Source organism: Ictalurus furcatus, chromosome 16 (assembly GCF_023375685.1).
Source record: "Ictalurus furcatus strain D&B chromosome 16, Billie_1.0, whole genome shotgun sequence".
NCBI classification, from domain to species: domain Eukaryota; kingdom Metazoa; phylum Chordata; class Actinopteri; order Siluriformes; family Ictaluridae; genus Ictalurus; species Ictalurus furcatus.
This window is the reverse complement of record NC_071270.1, coordinates 14,392,923-14,417,196: the sequence shown is the minus strand read 5'-3', so window position 1 is coordinate 14,417,196 and position 24,274 is coordinate 14,392,923. Positions and strand designations below refer to the sequence as shown.

Genomic DNA, 24,274 nt, shown 5'->3' with positions numbered 1-24,274 from the left:
CAGAGAGAACATGCAAATTCCGCATACACAGAGGTGTAAGGTAAATGTGCTAACCACTAAGCCCCTATCTGTTTAATCTCAAATAGATTTGAGAATCAAATCTCAAAAGGTCAAATAGATTTTTTTTTCTTCTCAAATGACCATCATATATGATGAAAAAGGTGGAAAAATCACCCAGCATATTCAAAACACTACATGTGCTCAATCTTAGGTCTGTAATAACAAACCCTAAAATAAATAATAATAAATTAGTTGTTTTGAGAATTATGCAGGAGAATCATGTGTGTTTCATGTGGAGCAGTTGATAGTTGTGTCTGTTCTTGCAACATCCTTACTGTACAAGATTTCATTTCTAAGCTCTCATAGAACTGTTTGTGTGTGTGTGTGTGTGTGTGTGTGTGTATGTGTGTGTGTGAGAGAGAGACTAGCTTGTGTAATGTCATGGGCTGATAACTGTTTCTCCTTGGGAAGCATCCAAATCTCCTCATTAAGGTGTTGACTGCATTCCAGCTCTGCTTTTAAAGAGATGGAGAGAGGGAGAGAGGGAGAGAGAGAGAGAGAGAGAGAGAGAGAGTAACAGGTGTAGAGGTGTGACAGAGAAAGTGGCAAGCTTATCAAGATTACATATAAGTGCTGAGAGACACACAGGGGGATTAAGGGTTGTGGGGGTGGGTTTGGGTTTTGGGCTGTGTGTTGTACTGTATCTCTCCTGTACTTAATGATTATATACACATTCAGTGTGAATAGTCACTGTTGATGCATATTTATGCATCGGAATAAAATGTATCTGATGAAACTAAAAAACCCCCCAGCTCTTATAAGATAATAAATAAAGCATAATAACCATAACAAATAACGGTGTTGGCCTTATTTTTAATATCCTTTGCCATAAGGATTTAAGCATAGACATTCACAGGCACACATAAATTAAAGTCATCCCTTAAAACCTGAGAGAGAACACTGGTAAGATACCGCAACAGATTGTAAACAAACAATGATAAAAACATACCTTTTTTTAAAAATGAAGGGTCTTCCTCATTTATGAGCCATTAATATTATAAGTAGGGATGTATCAATACCAATATAAGTGTCATGTATCGGTCCAGTACCGTGCTCAGAGTTCATTGCTCCAATACTAAAAGTTGATACCATGTGATTCTACGTGAGGTAAGCCGAGTGTAGAGATGACACAAAATGACAGTGTATTTCACGATTAATGGCAATTAAAGCAAAAGCAGGCTGCAAACTGTGCTCTGGGAAAATATCGACAGGAGAAACTAGAGAATAGTCCTACAATACAAGCAACCTTATAAAATATCTTAAACCTAAAACTCAGCATGAGGACTTCATAGCTAGCAGCAGATGGCAGCACCCAATATAAACAGAGCTAAATAAACTTTTCCATTATGAACGTTATACCTTAAAGGGGTCATGACATAAGAAATCTAATTTTCCTTGATCTTTTGACATAGGTCATTGTACCATTAAATCGTCCTGGAAGTTTCATAGCTTAATACGTCCTCCTCAATACAAAAAGAGCATTCATTTAACCAAGCTCCAAAAACGGCTCATTTGGATGTGGCAGGATTTGTGACATCACACAGGAAAACACATTTGCATATGACTGCCCCAAAAGCAAGACATCGACATCTAATTTTACATCATCGCACCGTTGGCCCTGCCCACTGGCGCTCAGTCACTGAAAACAGTTTTGCACGTTTATCGCAGGGGGAGTTGATAATTAATTCATAGGCAAAGATGTTAGCCAATCATAGCAGTGGGTGGTTACACTGAAGTTAAAGGACAGAGACAGAGTGGAAAAGGGTCATAAATTATTACTTTTGTGCAAACAAAACTTTACTAATATTATAATTATACCTCAGGGGAAATAATCAAATAAAAACATCTCATGACTCCTTTAATACTACAGTATTAAAGTAAATAAGTATGTTAGTCATTTTGGAATCAATATCACCAAATCACATGTACTCATATTCTTATTTGGTCTGAAAAAAAAAATTGTATTGTTCCATCCCTATTTATAACTTTATGACCTTATGATCACCATTTAACAGGAAATTTCCCATTTATACAGGAACCGCTGGGAAAGTGCATATTAATAATTATACGTTTGTCTGATTACACATGCGGTAATTAGGGCCTCGTGCCACATGTAGATAACATTTGCAGAAGTGTTTCTCTAAATGTGCACAAATCTTGCATCAGATGTTGCAATTCCAGTGTGCTGCCTACTTCTTAAACCTACATGTGTATATACTGTATTACTGTAAAGGGTGTCTAAAATAAGGTTCTAAAAAGACCAGGTAAGATGACTAACCTACTGACCTACTGTCTATGTGTGGTAATGCAGCAGTCCTTCTTTACAAAATGAGAACATCATTTCAGTGACAGATGAACATTATAATACACACCAGACTGTTTTTTTTTTTTCAGGAAATGTAAGCTATATTACGCACAGACTGACCTCACTCATATTCAAATGAACTGTAAGTATTCCACTGTATACATCTGTACAGGTACAGTAAATCAAATATCACATGATTTTTTGCACTTTTGTTGATTATTTAAAAAGAAGAATTCATTGCAAGAACTCCATTTTTTTTTTTACAAGGAAAGCTGACATGACACGGACATCTCAACTCACACATTTCAATACCGAGCAAAACCATCCATGTACTATTATTTTTTTTAACGATCAAGTGACTTTTTGCTTTTCTTTGACATTTAAAAAAAATTAAGAGCTCACTATATTTACCAGCTAGTGACAGAACCCTATCCTGTGCAGTCTCATTCTCATGGGACAGACTCATAGTCCAAATCTATTTTCTAGCCCAACCCCTGGAGAAAAAAAAGTTCAAACCAAATGATAACAATAATAACGGTTTGTTTCTAATAATGGGACTTTGAGTCTGTCTTTGTGTTATGCCAAGAGGAGCTGATGCAGTGGTTGTTGTCTCTAGCATCAAAACTTGAGATAAAAGAGAATGAGGGTGAGCAGTTGGCAGACAGAGCTGGATGGAGAAAGTGCAGCGCTGTTCACATCGTGGATCGCTCCTGGGCCTGTGGAAAGAGAGAGAAAGTGCACATTCTGAGCTCTTACACCATCCCTATGTGCCTGAGGTTCTCTAGCTCATGTGTGTGTGTGTGTGTGTGTGTGTGTGTGTGTGTGTGTGTACCTGAGTAAGTAATGTATGAAACTGTTCACATTCAATAAAAATAAACAAATAAATATTAATCATCATCATCAAAACCAGACAGGAGCCTTGTTTAAATCAACATTTATTTAAATCTCTGCTACTATTATTTAAAGTAAAAATCCACCCTGAATGACCAGTGAATTAATCTTAATTAAGGTCTAAGATTTACTTTGTAATTAAATTCTCTATTGACTTGTTAGTTTAGACTATAGATGGGATGATAGCACTTTTTCTTTTCTGATACTGACACTGAAATCTTGAGTTTCAGCTGATACTGATACCCATCCAATATAGTTTTCTCTTAAAAACTACTAATCTTTAAAATTATTTTTTATAAACTGAAGAACTTCACAGTTAAACTCTTTCACACACAAAAAACACTTACATTGTAAGTATAATTAATATGATGAAATATCAAGTACAAATATTATAATAAAATGGATCCATCATTTTTGGCTGGTATTGTCCCGGTAATGATACTGAGTATCAGATCGGAGTCACCTCTACAGTTTGACATGTTGGTCTATTTTCACTTTGCAAACAGTTACCTACATTACAATGCTGTTCGAGTACCTGCTGACAGTATGTGAGTGGGATTTTAGCCCTTGCTTCATCTCTACACACAGTGAGTGATGCAGCAGTGCTTTAGTTCTTCCAGCCTGTCCATCTCTCTCACCCCATCTTTGAAATCGTTCATTTTCCCCCCCCTATTAAACACCACTGTAACTCCACTAGCAATGACCAGCAATAGATAACTGCTAACTTCTCCCAGGAATAATGAAAACACAGAATTAACCAACAAACTAGCACCCGAATCACAAAACACATCAGAATTATTTTTATATAAACATATTTAATGTGTTTCATGGTGGAATTTTTCTTTTAAATAAAGTATGTCTTAATGAAACTTTGGAATTATAAGGTTTTATCTGCCTTTTTTCCGCAATGTGTTATTTACTTTTTAGTAAATTTTTCAGTAAATTTAGTAAGTTTTACACAAAAATACAAAATGCTTAAAAAGTATAAAATATTTTAAAGTTAGAAAGTTATACCAGCTTTGACATTATTTAGGGTGAAAATGTTTTGGCTTAATGTCTTAAAATCACAAAATTCTCTGCTAGAAGTTATCTTAAATGTTTAATTAACACACAGGTCAAATGATATGCTTAGCAGTTGTGACTTTTCTCACACATTTGAAACATTAGTAGATTACATTAGTTTATGTGTTAATATAATTTGCCTTAGTGAAACCAAGCAATGAATGGAGCTAAATGGATTTATATTACTAAATACGTTCGCTTACCGTACAGGATTATGCTTGCATTTGTGATTCCCAGCGTGTTCATGGCCACACACGTGTAGTTTCCATAGTCCTCTTCAGACACGTTGAAAAATATCAACATGGACTGTTTACCTTTGTTTTCTATTTTGACTCCATTGAGTCCATTGAGAAGGCTGCAATGAACAAGGTCAGGTTAATAATGCAGATTCCCAGGTTAGTTAATGAAGTAATAAACAGAAAAGGTATTATCTTGGGTTTGAAACTAGTACAGCATTTCTAGCTAACTGGAGATTACATTTTCAGGTCTTTCAGTGAGTCGGTACACTGTTCATAATGAGCTCTCTCTTGGACACTGCCAGCTCAGAGTTTTTGAACACAACTTTTGGATGCTAGACTGTTAGTATAAACTGTAAGACAAATATATCCAGATCTCCCTTTTCCAGTTAGATCTACTGTAGATCGTCTCAACCCCCCCACCATCAGAAATTTCTACACTTACATATTACTTATATTTTCTAATTCTAAAGTATTTCACTTGAACACATTTATAAGTTTAACCAAAAATGTTAAAAAAGCTTCAGTAACCACCAGTGTATTTTGTTAATATGCCTGTACTAAACCCTTTTCAGATCTAATGTGATATGTATGAGTGTGAGCAATGCAATGCTATTTGTCCATTACAATTATTAAAATGTGCTTATTTTATTGTGTGCATCTTCTGTATTTCCTTCTTACTTGCTTTCTCATTGCTTTGGTTTAAACAGCATTTCCTTCCTACATATTACAGATACATTCTTGAAATTGCTTCATTGAGAATTAGACTTGCTGCTATTCACCCACACATCTCAAAACTAACATTTAAAATGGGTAACAACAGTTGCAGGGAGATTACAGTAGATTTACATTTTTATTTTAAAAACAATGACCTGTCTAGGGTATCACATAACACACAATTGCCTATGCAGTCCACTGTGGTAGAAAAGCATCTACCTTCATGCATTTAATCAAGTAAGATTAAAACCTAATCCTCCACTAAAACTATTCTTACAGAAATTTATTTCTTTTAAAAAAGCCACTGCTGCTTGACACATTTTAGACAACTAAGGACTGTGATGGATCTTGTTTAAAACTGAAGTGTTAAAGATAGGCCTCCATTTTGCAATCCAATTGCTCTATATTTACATTCTCATTCCTCAGTATTTTCTTCAGAAACTCAGCCTAAGTGCACTTATTCTTATGTACTATGCACACACATACATCTCACATGTATATAAACACTTGCTGGTCAGCTGTACATCAGCACATTCATGTGGCAGCAGTGCATTGCATAAAATCATGCAGATACAGACCAAGAGTTTCAGTTAATGTTCACATCAATACTGGAAAAAAAAGTAACCTGGTCTTTTTCAAATCTTCACCTGTCAAGTTTCGGTCAGTCTGTGCCACATACTTTCATTGTCCTCCGATCTCTCTCTGGTCTGCTCGCTCGCTCTCTCTCTCTCACACTCTCTCTCTCTCTCTCTCTCTCTCTCTATATATATATATATATACACACACACACACACACACACACACACACACACACACACATTAATCAGCCATAACATTAACACCACTGACAGGTGACGTGAATGCCATTTATTATCTCGTTACAATGGCACCTGTTAAAGGGTGAGATGTATTAGGCAGCAAGTAAACAGACAGTTCTCAGAGTTTATGTGTTGGAAGCAGGAAAATGGGCAAGCGTAAAAATCTGAGCCATTTTGACAAGGGCCGAATTGTAATGGCTAGATGACTGGGTCAGAGCAACTCCAAAACAGCAGGTCTTGTGGCGTGTTCCCAGTATGCAGTGGTTAGTACCTACCAAAAGTTGTCGAACGGAGGACATCCAGTAAACCAGCAACCAGGGTCATGGGTGCACAAGGTTCATTGATGCATGTGGGGAAGGGGAAAAAAGGCTAGCCTGTCTGGTCTGATGCCACAGAAGTGTTACTGTAGCACAAATTGCTGAAAAAGTTCATGCTGGCTATGATACACAGTGCATTGCAGCTTCCTGCGTATGGGGCAGAGTAGCCTCAGACCGATCGGGGTGTCCATGCTGACCCCTGTCCACTGCTGAAAGCGGATAATGTGCCCTTCCACACTGCAAAAATTGTTCAGGAACATGAGGAACATGACAAAGAGTTCAAGGTGTTCACTTGGACTTCAAATTCCTCAGATCTCAATTCGACCGAGCATCTGTGGGATGTGCTGGACAAACAAGTCCAATCCATGGAGGCCCTACCTCACAACTTACAGGACTTAAAGGATCTGCTGCTAACCTCTTGGTGCCAGATACCAGAGCACACTTCCAGAAGTCTGGTGGAGTCCATGCCTCAACAGGTCAGAGCTGCTTTGGTAGCAAGAGGGGGACCTACATAATATTAGGCAGGTGGTTTTAATGTTTAACGTGGTAGCTGATTGATGTGTGTAAGCAAAATCACAATTTTCACCATCTATTTTAAAGTAGGAATTCAGTGCAATGCTCAGACACAGAATAATATTTAAATAAATGCTAGTTTTTCACATTCTCAGCATCTCAACATCCTTTTCAGACTTCCTATGGTCCAAACCAACTATTATCTCAATAATTTTCTTTATTGTTATATTGCAGTGTCTGCTTTTCTCTATATATACAGTATCTCACAAAATTGAGTACAGCCCTCACATTTTTGTAAATATTTGATAATATCTTTTCATGTGACAACACTGAAGAAATTACACTTTGCTACAATGTAAAGTAGTGAGTGTACAGCTTGTATAACAGTGTACATTTGCTGTCCCCTCAAAATAACTCAACACACAGCCATTAATGTCTAAACCGCTGGCAACAAAAGTGAGTACACCCCAAATGTCCAAATTGGGCCCAAAGTGTCAATATTTTGTGTGGCCACCATTATTTTCCAGCACTGCCTTAACACTCTTGGGCATGGAGTTCACCACAGCTTCACAGGTTGCCACTGGAGTCCTCTTCCACTCCTCCATGACGACACCACGTAGCTGGTGGATGTTAGAGACCTTGTGCTCCTCCACCTTCCAACTGAGGATGCCCCAGAGATGCTCAATAGGGTTTAGGTCTGGAGACATGCTTGGCCAGTCCATCACCTTCACCCTCAGCTTCAGGTGTGTTTGGGGTCGTTCTCATGCTGGAATACTGCCCTGCGGCCCAGCCTCTGAAGGGAGGGGATCATACTCTGCTTCAGTATGTCACAGTTCATGTTGGCATTCATGGTTCCCTTAATGAACTGTAGCTCCCCAGTGCCGGCAGCACTCAAGCAGCCCCAGACTATGACACTCCCACCACCATGCTTTACTGTAGGCAAGACACACTTCTCTTTGTACTCCATACCTGGTTGCCGCCACACATGCTTGACACCATCTGAACCAAATAAGTTTATCTTGTTCTCATCAGACCACAGGACATGGTTCAGGTAATCCATGTCCTTAGTCTGCTTGTCGTCAGCAAACTGTTTGCGGGCTTTCTTGTGCATCATCTTTAGAAGAGGCTTCCTTCTGGGACGACAGCCATGGAGACCAATTTGATGCAGTGTGCGGTGTATGGTCTGAGCACTGACAGGCTGACCCCCCACCCCTTCAACCTCTGCAGCAATGCTGGCAGCACTCATAGGTCTATTTCCCAAAGACAACCTCTGGATATGACGCTGAGCACGTGCACTCAACTTCTTTGGTCGACCATGGTGAGGCCTGTTCTGAGTGGAACCTGTCCTGTTAAACCGCTGTATGGTCTTGGCCACTGTGCTGCAGCTCAGTGTCAGGGCCTTGGCAATCTTCTTATAGCCTAGGCCATCTTTATGTAGAGCAACAATTCTTTTTTTCAGATCCTCAGAGAGTTCTTTGCCATGAGGTGCCATGTTGAACTTCCAGTGACCAGTATGAGGGAGTGCGAGAGCGATGACACCAAATTTAACACACCTACTCCCCATTCACACCTGAGACATTGTAACACTAAAGAAGTCACATGACACCGGGGAGGGAAAATGGCTAATTGGGCCCAATTTGGACATTTTCACTTAGGGGTGTACTCACTTTTGTTGCCAGCGGTTTAGACATTAATGGCTGTGTGTTGAGTTATTTTGAAGGGACAGCAAATTTACACTGTTACACAAGCTGTACACTCAATACTTTACATTGTAGCAAAGTGTCATTTCTTCAGTGTTACATGAAAAGATATAATCAAATATTTACAAAAATGTGAGGGGTGTACTCACTTTTGTGAGATACTGTACATGTTTATCTTGTACAATTGGATGCAAGTCCATTGTAACACTGCTGCTAAAATCAGAATAAAGCAAGTGTTCAACTCAATTCCCTGAAGATTAAACCCAAATCTCTACAGCCGTGTTCTGGAACACCAACAGATCCACAAAGGTGCTGCTTTGATTATGTGTGTCCTTGTTAGCTGTTAACTGTGAAGTGCTACGAACATTGTGTTGCAAAACCATCATTTTAAAATAGAAAACGTACCGCCTTTCTTCTTTGTACCACTGAAAGTCAGCAAGAGGAACAGCTGATGCTTCACACTGCAGCACTCCTCTCTGTCCAACAGCAGTCCCTGTACTGCGAGCTTGTGAAATGACCGGAGGATCTGTGGGGTGAATGCACTAGACTAATGATGATCATAAACGACTATGTCAGTGTTATTGAATGTGCAGGCATTTCTTTCATATCAGTGGGACTGACAGTAGACTTACAGTTTACTGTGACTTGTACCGTCCTCACATCTGGGGGTGAGATGTCATTTGAAGAGATGCACTCATATGATCCGGACTGTTCTTTGGTGATTGCAGTCATCTCAACATACTCGCCCTCACTGATGAATCTACGACCTGCGATAAAATTTCAAAACACCACTCAAAATGTGAAGTTGAATAGACTACTATAACTTGAATGATCTGCTTTGAAACATAAATAACAAATAAAAGTGGTGCATATAATTGGGAATGGTAAATTAAAGTATTCATAACATTGCACAGCATTTGTATTACACAACCAAACCAGGTTGTGATAATTCCAGCATTTTGACTTCATTATCAATATCAGATTTAGTATTGTGATTCTCTATACCAAAATGACACTTTGCACAAAAATAAAAAATTAATGAAAAAATGCTGAACACTTTGCATTTTGCATTTAACGCCAATCTCTGTTTGATATTTCATCACGGGCCTTCATAATTAGTCTACATAAAATTCTGATGATTAATTTTTGATTGTAAAGAAGCGAACTGAGTGTCACAAACTTCATGAATGTCTATAATGGAAAACTAGTTAATCACATTGCTGAAGTAAACTCAATAAAACATCTAAGGCTGCCAAATCTATGTTGAGGCTGTGATGTTTGTCAGCTACTGTAAATTTTCTACAGTATGCTCATGGTGGCTGTTCCCTTCCAAAGGGAACTCAACCTTTCGTGAGCTTCACGCTGTGGGAGGCACCCTCGTGTGTGACCGGTATCTGAAGCATGTGTAACATCATGCCTATTTATAGGCCTGCCGTGATCGGGTTATGTGGCAATTAAGTGCGTTGCGTGATATAAAAATGGCACCTGTGAACAGAGCCATCAGCCTTATTATCTTCAGTGAGACTGCATGTGTCATTTTGTAATGCTCACAAAAAGACTTCATTTCCTCTCTCTCATTTCTGTCTCTTTACTTTTCTGTCACTTTAAAAATATGGAAAAGTATGAGTGAGAGAGAATTCAGGAAGTGTGTCACGCCTTGCTCCTGTTTCATCATGGGAGGGCAGGGGGGCTGGACACACTTTCTGTGTGAAGTGTCTAGGAATGGAGGATGCCAGGGCAGCCCTCGAGAGGTCTGACTGTGAGCAATGTGAATGCCTTATAATTAGGCAGCTCCGCTCACTCTTTTGGTTTCTTTTGGTTTGGTTTCAGAAGGTTTCAGCCTTCTGGCTCAGGTCCGGGGGATCCCGTATAGATCTGGAAAAGGAGCCGGAGACGAGCACTGCTCCCTCTCTCTTGCTCTGTCTTCTGTGTCCGGCTCTCCGCCGGATTTTGGAGCTCACGTCACAACTCCTCCTTCCGCTATGGAAAACCGAAAAAATAAATAAATAAACCCTCAATGACTCTGAGGAGCCAGAAGGGGGTGCCATTGCACCAAAAATGGTGAGCAGCTCTCAAGCATATAAAGAACTGCTTAAAGTGATTACTAAGGCAGTTGAACTAAATCTAGACAGGCCCAGGGAAGAGGAAGTGGCTCGTAGCAGGCTGGATGAGTGCTTTCTCCCCAGTGAATATAAATCTCCCTCACATCGCAGAAAACTCCCTTTTTTCCAGAAGTACATGAGGAAATATCACACTTCAAGGGAAAACCATACACTAGCCATATGTATAACCCCGTGATGTTGGATTATTTGACCATCATGGGGAATGAACGGGACGGCTATTTAGCTATCCAGAAGGTGGGTTAGGCACTTGTGAACTACCTCTCTCTATCACCGACAGGCAATTTGGGGGGGGGGGGCAGTTTTGCCATCCAGGCCATTTAAGGCCACCTCGACATTGGTGGGCAAGGCCTATGTGGCAGCGGGTCTCGCTTGTGGGTGACTGCATACAATGGCAGTGTTGCAGGGCTACCAAGCAGACCTGCTGATTGAGCTCGACATATGGCGACATTCAGCCAGTTCCTTTCCCATTGTGTTGCTTGCCTGGACATCCACGTGTGGAGCCCAAGGCAGCGCTAGTGCAAGAGAGGCACAGAAAGGGGGTGTGGTGGCTCGTCTCCCCCTACGGAGAGCCAGGGGGACCAGGTGGCCACAGTCACAGCCTGCTAATAGGCCTGATCTAAAAATGATCATAAAGGCCAAGCAGACAAAGAAGGAGCGGTCCTGAAGGGCCGCAGAGGGATGTATCAGGGGATATACGGTTGTTAGAGCAATTAGCCCCCAATACTACTTTAGGGCCTCCCCTAGCCAAGGCTGTCCCAAAGTTTCAGTGTTCTCTGGTCAGCGAGCTGTCACAGGGCAACGAAAATCTGATGCTTTCCCTCCAATAGAATGTGGAAAAGTTAACATCACTAAAAGACCATCTGGCAGTGTGGAAAATACTGCCAAATGTGTCTTCAGGGGTTCTGTGTACTGTGGAAAAGGGTTACCAGGTCTAGTTCAGAGCTCGACCCCCCTGGTTCTGAGGTGTGCTCACCACAGTAACCAGCACAGAGAAGAGCCTGACATTAGCGCAGGTAGTAAGATCCCTCTTGGACAAAGGGGCCATAGAATATGTACCCAATTCCCTGAGGGAGGGAGGTTTTTACAGCCTTTATTTCCTGGTCCACAACAAAGATAGGAGTATGCGGCCAGTTTTAGATCTGTATCATCTGAACTGTACTCTTCGGACATACAGGTTCAAGATGCTGACGCTCAAAATTATCATTCCACAAATTCAGTTTGAGGACTGGTTTGTGACAACAGATCTAAAAGACGCATATTTTCAAATATATTATAATTATATATATATATATATATATAAATATATTATATATATATATATATATATATTATATATATTTCAAATATATTATAACTTTTGTTGCCAGCGGTTTAGACATTAATGGCTGTCTGTTGAGTTATTTTGAGGGGACAGCAAATTTACACTGTTATACAAGCTATACACTCACTACTTTACATTGTAGCAAAGTGTAATTTCTTCAGTGTTGTCACATAAAAAGATATAATCAAATATTTACAAAAATGTGAGGGGTGTACTCACTTTTGTGAGATACTGTATATGGGAAAGAGCATTCAATTGGATTTGATTTAATCCTAACTGGAATACTATTTGGCCTAACTTAAACACAACCTAGAATAATCTAGCTCATCAACTAATTCATTTAAAATGCATACTAATATTCTAAATATATGTGTGCAACAATTATTGGCAGCTTTTTGGTCAATACTTTGTGCTACCTCCCTTTGCCAAGATAACAGCTCTGAGTCTCATAATGCCTGATGAGGTTGGAGAATAAATGGCAAGGGATCTGAGACTATTCCTCCATACAGAATCTGTCTAGATCCTTCAAATTTCAAGGTCCACACTGGTGGACTTCAATTCACCCCACAGGCTTTCTATGGGTTTCAATTCAGGGGACTGGGATGGCCATGACAGGACCTTGATTTTGTGGTCAGTAAACCATTTTTTTTGTCGATTTTTATGTATGTTTTGGATCACTGACCTGCTGGAAGATTCAACCATGGTCAATTTTAAGCCTTCTGGTTGAGGCAGTCAGGTTTTCATTTAATGTCTGTTGATATTTGATAGATTCCATGATGCCATGTATCCTAACAAAATGTCCAGGTCCTCTGGCAGAAAAACAGCCCCATGCAACTTTTGCAATTCTCCAGCTGTGATCCTTGGAGATTTTTTGGCCACTTGAACAATTCTCTTCACAGTGCCTTGAGACAATATAGACACAATAGTCCAATACTAAGTTGATTCATAACATTCCAGTTGACTGAAATTCTTAATTATTGCCCTGATAGTGCAAATGGGCATTTTTCAATGCTTGTGCTATTTTCTTATAGCCACTTCCCATTTTGTGAACCTCAACAACCTTTTGCCGCACATCACAGGTATATTCCATGGTCTTACCCATTGTTATGAATGATTAAGGGAATTTGGACTATGTTACCTCATATATATACTTCTGTGAAACAGGAAGTCATGGTTGAACAATTTCCTGTTCCTAGTCACCCAAGTGTACTAAAAAATTTAAAATATCAATTGGAATATACTTCAAATATATATTTCTCATAGGAATTCATAAGGGTTCCAATAATTCTGGCACACATATATTTAACTTTTTTTAAAAAATAAACCTGTGTTATGTTGGCAATTATTTGATATCCATGAGAGCAGAGTATTTTTCTGAACTGTTTGAACAAAATATCAAAAGGTTAACAATGAAGGCACTTTTTAACAGCCTTCTTTGCTCATATTTAACAAGGGTGCCAATATTAGTGGAGGGCACTGTATAAATATGCTTAGGTAACAAACCACTGATGTGATTAATAAAGCCAAGCCAGCTACATTAAGGAAATGGACAAGGATTGCATTGATTCTGAAGGACCTAACCAGTAATGACTGAAATGTATGCCCTTTGTAACACACCCTGTAGGCTATACTTTATTTTTTCCATTTGCTGTCATGTCTTTTTGTGACTTCTGTTACTGTGATCTGTGTTCATCTTTTGACATTCTCTGTGATTCTTATGTAACAAGATAACAATTAATAAAAAAATGATCATGCACAAAAAATGAAAAGAAAAAAAACAACAACCTAATGTCAGTCTTTAAGCTTGTCTTTTAAACATGTTGAAAGTGTGAAACTTGTTTTATTTATTTGTGCACTTGCTGCTAGAGGGTTGTGTCTGGCTCATCTGAATCCCATTAGCATGCACAATTTTATTCACCTATACTCAGAATGCAATGTCAGATCAGTGTTGGTCAGGTTAAAGACAGCATCAAAAGTATTGAACGTTATATAAGCAAACGGTTTCTTACATTACAGTACTGAGCAGGTACTGAACTTTTAATATCTTGTAATTCTGTTTGAGACCGTTTCACCTTCAATAACACATTACCTATCCGCAGGGAGAGCAAATGTTAACACACAGCAACATTTTTACGTTAAAAATCTCTCATTAAATCACCAATAAATTCTCTCTCTCTCTCTCTCTCTCTCTCTCGATATATCTCTCCCGCCCTCATTTTAAAGGTTGAACAGCGTATGTAAGTTGTTATTTCTACTCCCATAATACCATGGCCTTGGGGATGGTGTGAAATAGCAGGGTAATTATGCTTATCTAACCAAATTACTCATTTCTGTAATTTTGGGCTGACATGAAATAGAGGGAAGATGAATATAACTGTGTGATTAACTGAAGATTTCATGAGGCCCAATTTTATGTAGCGTGCAGCATATTATCCTCAGACATTTACCTTTATGGCCAGTAAACGGACTGGACTAACATAATTTAAGCAAACACACTCATATTAATTACCACAGACACTTACTCTTAGAAAAAGAGTTCATTAAGGATTCTTTAGATGGTTAATGGTTCTAGCTTTCTGCATCGATTCTACTTTAAACCTTTTCTGAAAGGGACAGTTCAGCTATACAGTTCAACAGAGAACCTTTAAGGGTTCCCTCAGAGGAACACCACAGAGAAACAAAGATATACTGCAAAGATTGGGGAGGGAAAGGGGGACTATATCCGTGCACCAGAATTGTATGTGCAGCATGGTGTCCTTGTTTCTTATGCAAAGGCTGAGAGAAAGGAAGACAAATGTGCCCCCCTTAACCAGTGGCCAAACTTTTTGGGCTAGTTTCAGGTTTTTTGTGGTGATTTTGAGCTGTAGTTGGGATGGAAATTTTGCTGAAACCTGGCAACCCTGGTTAAAGATATTAGCTCTTCAGTGTGCAGTTGACACACTATCACAGGAAACACACGTACTGCACTGAACACAGATGAACAAAGGTATGTCTAAAACTGCTCAAATCATTCTACTAGAATGGATTCTGGATGACCGTATGTTGTCGATTCTCTGCATATTACAGTACTGCTAAAAAAAAAAAAACACTAGATAGTAGCCTATAGCATAAGTCAAGTGTGGTAGACTCTTGATTTTGTTTGAAGTTATGTGGTTGTTAATGCCATCCTGCCCCATCCAAAATCGATTGTATCAATCTGCTGCTGTTTCCACTTTTTAAAGTGAGGACATTCATATTGAGTTGGTTATTTTACAGACTTTCTCATGTATTTTTACTGCCAGTTTTAACGGATATCTGTTTTATTCTGACTATCATTTTTTTTGTTGTTGTTTCCTAACATCATGTGTTTATAAAAGGTTATAACCAAATCACACCATCACACCATCACAGCTGTTAAATTGCAACTGTAAAATGCTGGGAAAATTGCAACAAGGCTGTACAGGTCTTTCAACTAAAATGCAGTGAGAGGAACAGCTAATAACTTGTGCTGACTGTAGTGTGAAAAATGTCTGCTTGCTAAAAGGACTACACAGGGACCACTGAACTGTTTACACTTCTATACAGTGCAGACATTAAATAACTAAACAGGGGCAATATTTGTTCTTATGTTTCTGTACTCTAATATAGTGGACCTGAAATAAGACAATGACTATGGGATTAAAGTGCAGAATGTCTGCTTAAATTCCAAAGTGTTTACATCTATATTAAGTGGACCATCTGGGAATAATTTAATTGTATCATATGTACTGGATTGCAAATCCTTTGCCTGAAGACTGTGACGTAAAAATGTCACGATTTCCCCTCGCACTAGCACTGTAGCACGCAGCTCGAAGCGCGAGCGCACACTTCTGGGTTTCAGTCACACTGACTTTACTTTTGACACGTGTGTTTTGTGGTTCAGGTCCAGTCTCCACCCTTGTATCTTATAGGATGTATCCCTCACGTGTTATCATTAGTCTCAGCTGTTCTATGTTCACCCCGATTACGTTTAGTATTTAAACCCCTCGTGTCTCTTTGTTCGTCGCAAAGTATTGAGTGTTATCACCATGTCAAAACTTTTTTTTCTGTGCCATAGTTTTGATCCTGTTCTCATCCTCGTTACGTGATTCTAGTTTAGCCTTGATTATGCCCGTTTGCAGATCGCCTGACCCATTGCCTGTTTTTGACTATGCTATTGATTCACGTTTTGGATTTGTCTGCCTGCCTCACTTTAATAAAGCTCTTAACTGCACTTGCATCCATCTCAACGCCTCACTATGTGAGAAAAAACATCACCACTTGCTGGATATCTTCCTTGGTGATGTTCAGCCAGGACTCTAATGAAGGAGTTATATCTTCAATCTTGGATTCACTAATTAAAACACATCCTCAGTAAGGTTTAGGTCATATTATCGACCTGACCAGACAAAAACGTTTCACTTTTTGTAGGTGCTTCCACAATACATTGAAAATCTTGATTTTTTTTTTTCAGGAAGCGGAAAAGCAGATGTAAAATACCCTTTTCACTCAGAACTACTCAGTGACAAGTCCTTTATTAAATCACGACTCACACAGTGCTTTGATATCATAACAGTAAACATTTACATACAGATTTTTATTTGATGTTTGACAAGCACTATTGTGCTTTGTGACCATGGCAGAAAGTGAAAGACTCAGTTGCCAGGACAACCTTTGAATCACTTCAACAACTGGCAAAAGAATTGTGTTATAGACTTGCGATGGCCTGTTTATCACTCACTTCAGAGAAAAGGAATAAGAAAGGGTAACTTACATAAACCCTCCTGGACAATGAGCACCATTTGTAATTTGAAAAGGCTGTTATAGAGGAGTTTAGTCATTTGCTACAATTCACTTGCACATTAACTGGCTTTTTATATCTACCCATTTAAATGGTGTTATCATTTCAATCTCAATCACAACACAAATGGTCATGTTAGCCAGCATTATCTCATAGCCTTGTGTTATAATTTGTATTATGGGGGAATCAAAAGAAAGGATAAGGCTTGTGGCAATTAAGCCCAGCAGTAGTTAATAATTGCACAATCATTATGAGGCAGGAACAGAGAGGCGGATTATGAGAACATAAGGATACTGATGGACCACAGCAAAAATAAATAACTGGCTTAAATGGAGAAAGACAAAAAAACTGACTGATGAAAAGAGAGACAGATGACAGTCCACTTTAAAAATAGAACACATTCCCATTTAACCAGTTTAGTAGATGGAGACATACATCAAAACTGCACAGGCTTTCCAATAAAAAACATTTTTTTTCTCAGTCCCACCATTTTTAGAGCTCCTGATTATAGACCTATAGTAATAAATGTTATATTAGCATATACTTCTATGCCAAAATTAACCTTATAACAGTGTTCAGGTCTTAAGTGTTATTTCTCTGGATGACTGGCTACTATTGAGGAATGGAAATCCATCCATCCATTTACTGTATTGCTTATCCTACACAGGGTCACAGGCAGCCTAGAGCCTATTCCAGGGAACTCAGGGTACAAAGTGGGGACACCCGGGATGGGGCACAATAGGAATGGAAATAAATGATTATAATTGTTCTAAAGAAACAAGCCTTCTTTTGTTAGATTCTTGTCATTATTGTCTCATCTCTCTCTTAGTGCTAAATTACTTTAGCATAGATTTATGTCAATATTCGTTTTGTTGATGAAATCTAAAACAAAAAATGTTTGTCAGTGACAAAAGAAGAAATGACAAAACAACAACAAAAAATACCCTTGTACTAAAAATCTACAATGAAATATAATGACATTTTCCTCAACAGATAAAAATTAGACACCATTTTTTTAGAAAGAGATTAAACTTCTCCTCCATCCTCATATACTTACTATTAAAGTAAGTTTAAATGACTATAGAAGGCTGCCAGTCATTACTAAGGATGTAACTGTGCAGTTATTGCAATGTGGGTGCAGCATGTCATTTGGTTAAAAAGCAACAGTTTGCAATTTAATCTAATTGGATTAAGAAATTGAAAATAACAAAACACTGATTTCTGTGATAAAGAGTTACAGTGTACACCTTAAAGTCTTATAACAGGGGTGAACAAATCATAAATTGATTAGCTAACCCACTAGGCAAGTAAAACCAAGTAATGTACTGCCTGCTCCCATGAACTGAATAGGCTTAAAAGTGGTTGCTAATGTAATGTAATAATGTATGTCAAACTAGGCAGTTAAGTGCATTGCTACAGACTAAGGGAAGTTAATGAATATATGATTATTATCATCTTCTAACAAAGTCTCTAATGTAACACATCAATGTTTATGCACTTAAGAAAATGTCAGCAAGTCTTTGGTCGAGAGATGTGGTGTTCTGTCCTCATATCACATGTAAAATACTATTCAACTTTAACTGACAATTACATGACAGCTTTATATGTTTTGTCAGTGTTTCCACATACTTATATTTTCCTGAGTCTGAAAAGTTTATTACCCGAGCAAGGTCACTGATCCACCTAGTAAAATTTGTGAAACAGTTTGCACCTTGGCTGGTGTGTAGTACAGCAGGCAGTGGGATTGTGAGCTAGTAGTTTGCACTATACAGTAGTTTCAGCATCAGTGTCTGACTGACATTCGATGAAGTCATTTCCTGTTATTGCTTAAGTTATAGCAGTTATAAACAGTTGCTCTGTCACTAGCCTGTCTTTTTTTCTGTCTCTTGAAGTAAATAAAAAAAGCCTTCTAGTATCAAAAGGTTACATCACAAACCACTGCCATACAAGTAACCTGAGAATGCCATGTTACTATAGCAAAAATAACATATTACAGTAGAACAAGCATATTAAGTTAAGCCTATCGTTTATGCTACAGAGGAACTATAGAACTCAAGCAGATTTCAAGTGTGCTGTAGAATAAAATGATTTATTATGTAGCTACAGTGAAGCAAACTGGAAATGTATGTAAGTTAAGCAAGTACAGATGCTTCCTGTTGTCTCTCCCACACATACATAGCAGAAAATATCCTTCATCCCTTGCTCCAGTACATTCAACTTGCTGTTTTAAAATTAAACAAATAACACAAATAATATGAATATCTGACATTGTTACTAGGTTGTTTTCCATCATGATGCAGAACTCTATAGGAAAAGTTCGTTAATCGTAAATCTCCTTCTCCTGATAATTTATTATTCAAAGTATGCTCGCCAGTGCGTGGGAACCCATGCATCTGGATGCATTCCCTCTGCAATGACATTGAAAAATAAACAAACAAACAAATAAATAAATTACTAGAACACCATCTCAAACACACACTCAAAAGATTTTCTTACAGCTAAAAAGACCATAGAAGCTCTTCAGAGTTCACTAAATGGAGAGTTATGAGCAAAAGAAAATCGGGTTCAAATCATTTTCCTCTGAACGTGCCCAGAAAATATGTTAAAGTGGGTCAATGTTTCTAAGCATTGAAATGGGTCGCTTGGTTTTGAAGAGAAGCTAGGCCAGGCACAGAGAGGCAGGGAGCATTTCTCTGGATTTTGCCTACCGTAATAAATTCATAAACACCAGCCTTCATTTAGGCCTTTATGCCTCCCTGGTGAGTTTCAGGGGTTCCCAGTAAACCAATAAACACACCAAGCGATGATATTACATGTATAATGAGATTGAGCTGTGCTAATGAGTTGATAATCAGGCACTGACCATTATTAATGTTTGTGAACACATCTAATTGCAATGTGCAATCATCTTTGCATGGGCTACCCTCATAATAGGCACTCAAATGGTGATAGCTTCAGATAGGAAACCACTGGCTGAAACAATTACAGGCACAAATTATGTTTCTAATAATAGGTGAGGAGACATCAGCAACACACCATGTTTGGGGGAAAAAAGGTTTGCAAATATATTTATATAACATGGAAGTTTTTGAATACATGTATTGTCTCTGACGCACCAGAAAAGTGTTCACGCTATAGTTGAGAGATTGCAAGTTTGAATCCCAGCAATGCTGCAGCCAGCTGTGGCTGGGAGTCAGAGAGCAAAATTGGCTATGCTCTCAGGATGGGAGAGTTAGAATTACTTCCCCTGTCAATCACAGTGACACTAGCTAACCATGGGAAGCTGTGAGCTGATGTATGCAGAACAAGGCAGAGAGTGTTTTCCTTTGAGTGGGTTACGCTGTCTTGTGATGCAGCACTTGTTAAGTCTAATAGCCTGATAGCTCCAGATTGCAACCACCACCACACATTATACTTTATACGGTTACACATCCACATTATAACAGTTGAAAAGAACACTTCAGCAGCTTTTAAACAAAAGTGGCCGGCTGAAACTTGGCATTTTAGCCAACTTTGGAGGTATACTTTTGCTATTTATGTTTCAGTCAATCTTTTTAAAGTTTCATAGTCAGACACTTTATTCAAATTTTTTTGGGAGAGTTTATAAATGTATTTAAATTATTTTAAAGAAATTGTAAACATGTAGTACATTTTGTTTACAATATTAAACCTGTTTGTAGCAATTCTTTGATTTATTTAGTTTTATACAGACAGAAAATGTGAGGTTCTTTCATAATTAAAGCATGCTGTTAAAGTTCATGACCACCACACCACAACTCTTTCAACATAGACATAAAATAAAGTTATATGAAGACACAAACCCAAGAAACTGACATTTCTTTCCCTTCAGAATTTTGTTGTGAGCCACTAGGTGTTTTATGTGGCATTGGTGCCAATCTGAACTGCACTACACAGAGGTTAGACAGGCTGACATTTTAACACAAGCAGAAGAAAGTGAGAATGACCCACAGGTTTGCTGGAGGATGGAAAGGGTTTCTTCATAGCACACTTAGGGCTAGTGATTCTGTTGTTCCGGGTCAAATATTGAACAACGGGTCTCATGTCTTGGCTGTGGGCTCGGATTAATGTATGAATAAATTATGTGAATGAATAATGAATAAACATAAGAGTGAAATCAAACAAGTGATTCTTCATTTTCCCTCATCAAGTCCACTCTAAGAGGGAATTATTGGACCTTGTTTGGGGAGAATTATGGTTTGTGTCTTGCTGTCATTTCTCAAGCTGTGAGCCTGAATCACCCAACCATACTTCACTAAGCAACAGGTCACCATGGTTACCCAGATCATAGAGACTGATGAATCTGTCTCTCTCTTTCCTTTTCTTTCCTTCTCTCTTAGATGTCTCTCAGCTATTAACCAAATGAAATATCAGTGTTTCTTCAAGGTTGGATATTTATGGGAAAAAGAAAGAAAGAAAGAAAAAAGCTATTATTATTTTTATCTTGCCACATGGGCCCTATTCAGAATTTTGCATGTCATAACTGATCTGATTTATCTTGTAGTTCAGTTGACTGACACAGGGGAAAATGGTTCTGGCACCTTAAAAGATCTGTCTCTCTGGATAAACCGTTTAAGATTCTATATAAGATTCTATGTAGAATCAAAATCCTCAGGGTTTCCTTACGAAGATAGTTCACCCAAAAGTTAAAATTCTGTCATCAATTACTCACGATCATGTCATTCCAAACCCATAAGACTTTTGTTTATCTTCAGAACACAAATGAAGAAAAGAAACCTGGGGGAGTTCAGTCTCTCCATTTACAGTCCATGTAACCAAAACTTTCAAGTACCAAAATGTTCATAAAGTCATCGTAAAAGTAATCCATGTGACGCCAGTGGTTTAAACCCAATTTCATGAAGCGATACGAATGCTTTGTGTGTGCAAAAAAAAAATCAATTAAGTCTAAATTAAGAGAGAACCACGATACCTGCGTGTTGTGTTGACGCGAGAGCAGACAATAAAAAATTCAAGTCCTCCTCTACAGTATGTTGAATATTGTAGACATCTTTGTTACACTGATTGTTCTGTGTGACTCAGTTTGTGTACAGCATCCCTCTTCCTTTGCTGTAAACAGGACAGCGCTTCCAGGTCCCATTGTATCGCGAGAACATCTGCTCACATGGACATTTTTTTTGTCCGCTCTCGAGAAAATAACAGCCACTCTCAACACAACACACATGCGTTCTCTGATGAAACATTTTTTATTTAATTGCAGAATATTTCATGGAATTAGCATTTAAAACACATATCTAAAGAATGTTTTAATAGGAGTAGATTATCGACAATGTGTATCCAAAAAATATGATATCCATAAGCTGTTTAAAATTTAAAAAGTAAATTAAAAAAAAAAGTATTTGATGTTCTGTGCACGTTTCCGAAAAACAAAAATTAAGCAACACAAGCAATTATAAACCTGTCCATGTTGAGATACAACTCAAACAGCATAACTGTCAGTGGACATCATTATAGCAAACATTGCAGTCAATTATTGGAATGCCATAGTGTCTAGAATGTAGAGATTAGCGGTGTAGCTAGTAGATGGCTGCTCTTCATGTAACTCAACACTTCAGCAGAAAACACATCAACATTAAAAATCGACACTAAAAAAAATAACAACTTATGTTAAAGCACCCTCATGCATTATAATTATATTAAAGACTGACTTGAAAATGTCAGCAAATTTCACTACAAAGCTAGTATACTGGGTAGTTAGTTTAGCTAGCTAGCTAGTTGACATTTCTTCACTTAAACTAACAATTTATTTATAAACTGTATTTGCCTGTGCCATCACAAAAAAATAATTTTTATATGTTATAAAAGACTAAAACTATGAATGCCTGAGGTGATGTTTATGTACAGTATTTTATCTATGTATTTATATCTTGCCCATCCCCAGACTCAAAGCTTCAGTGTTTCTTATGTGGTTCTGCTTTTAAACAAAGGTTACTAAAGATGAGGTTCATTATTTTTCTCACCACATTGTTTAGCATAATAATAATAAGAAGAAGAAGAAGAAGAAGAAGAAATGTATTTAATTTTAGGTCAAATTAAGACACCAGTTTATTATAGTAGGAAGCAGATGAGGACTCAGATGGATTGTAAAGTATTGCTGAGGATACAAAAACTGCTGGAATGCAAATGTTATAGTTCTATGGGGAGTTTTGTGGGTTTGAGAAGATGGAGGATTACAAGGGAGCACTCGATATTAATAAAGTCATGCTATGATGTAAAGGATTGTTAAAACTGTGTCTCTGTCTCTTGCTCTCTTTTTCTCCTTCTGATTCTCATTTCTTATCCTGTGAAGTCACACAATGACACTTAAATAAATAACGTCACACATTGTCTCTGAACCTCTTCATTAGCTGAGACATAGTCAATACACATTCTAATTAAAACAGGGTTTTCATTTTTAACTGTCTTTCAATTAGGGCCCAGCAATGCCTCAAGCAGGGAGAGGAAGTGCTGATTAGCTGATTACTCTTCTGCTGGATGTTGAGAAGGAATGGATGTTACAGCACTATTGAACGAACGTTTAAAATAGAGGAAGAGAGAAAGACAGTACAGAGAAAGAACTTAATAGAATTAAACGGAACAGAACAATGTTAGTTACTGTTCATCTCTTTTTAAGCTAGATACTTTCACTAGAAATGACAGATAAAATGGTATAATATGAACATTCCTCAGCTGCAGAGATTAGCTCAGATAGACTGCACAACCAAAAAGGTATAAGTGCTGTTTTACTGACCTTCCACAGGAATAAGTTGTATATAACTAACTTAATATAGACCTCTCAGACAAAGCCATATACACTCAGGTCTAAATGGGTAAGGAGGAGGAATCACAGATATTTATAATAATACCCTAGGCGTTGCCCAGAAATCTGAATAGTTTCAACTTTGTCACTACATGATGCAGAAATATTAGTTCATGCTTTCATCACCTCTAGGCTAGATTACGGTAATGCCTTACTGTCTGGATGTTCCAGTAGGTGCATAAACAAACTCCAGTTAGTCCAGAATGCAGCTGCTAGAGTCCTAACTAGAACCAGAAGATATGACCACATCACCCCGATTTTATCAACACTGCATTGGCTCCCAGTGAAATCTCGTATTGATTATAAAATACTATTATTAACCTATAAAGCACTAAATGGTCTCACGCCACAGAATCTAAGTGACCTTTTGGTTTTCTATGATCCGCCACGCCTACTTAGATCAAAAGCTGCAGGCTATCTGATGGTACCTCGAATAGCGAAGGCTACAGCAGGGGGAAGAGCTTTCTCTTATAGAGCCCCACAATTATGGAACAGTCGTCCAATTAGTGTTCGGGACTCAGGCACAGTCTCTGTGTTTAAGTCTAGGCTTAAAACCTATTTGTTTACTCAAGCCTACC

General features: G+C 38.2%; 1 protein-coding gene across 1 annotated transcript in view; it reads right to left on the bottom strand.

Moving 5' to 3' along the window:
* Positions 1–2,628: 2,628 nt before the first annotated feature.
* opcml (opioid binding protein/cell adhesion molecule-like) overlaps positions 2,629–24,274 on the bottom strand; it is a 173,100-nt gene continuing 151,454 nt past the window's right edge. Inside the window, exons 4-7 of the mRNA XM_053646180.1 lie at positions 9,252–9,386; positions 9,025–9,145; positions 4,522–4,673; positions 2,629–3,081 (exon numbers count right to left, since the gene is read on the bottom strand). Coding sequence (XP_053502155.1) covers positions 2,984–3,081; positions 4,522–4,673; positions 9,025–9,145; positions 9,252–9,386 — 506 coding nt within the window. The 3' untranslated portion in view covers positions 2,629–2,983. The remainder of the gene's footprint in view (positions 3,082–4,521; positions 4,674–9,024; positions 9,146–9,251; positions 9,387–24,274) is intronic.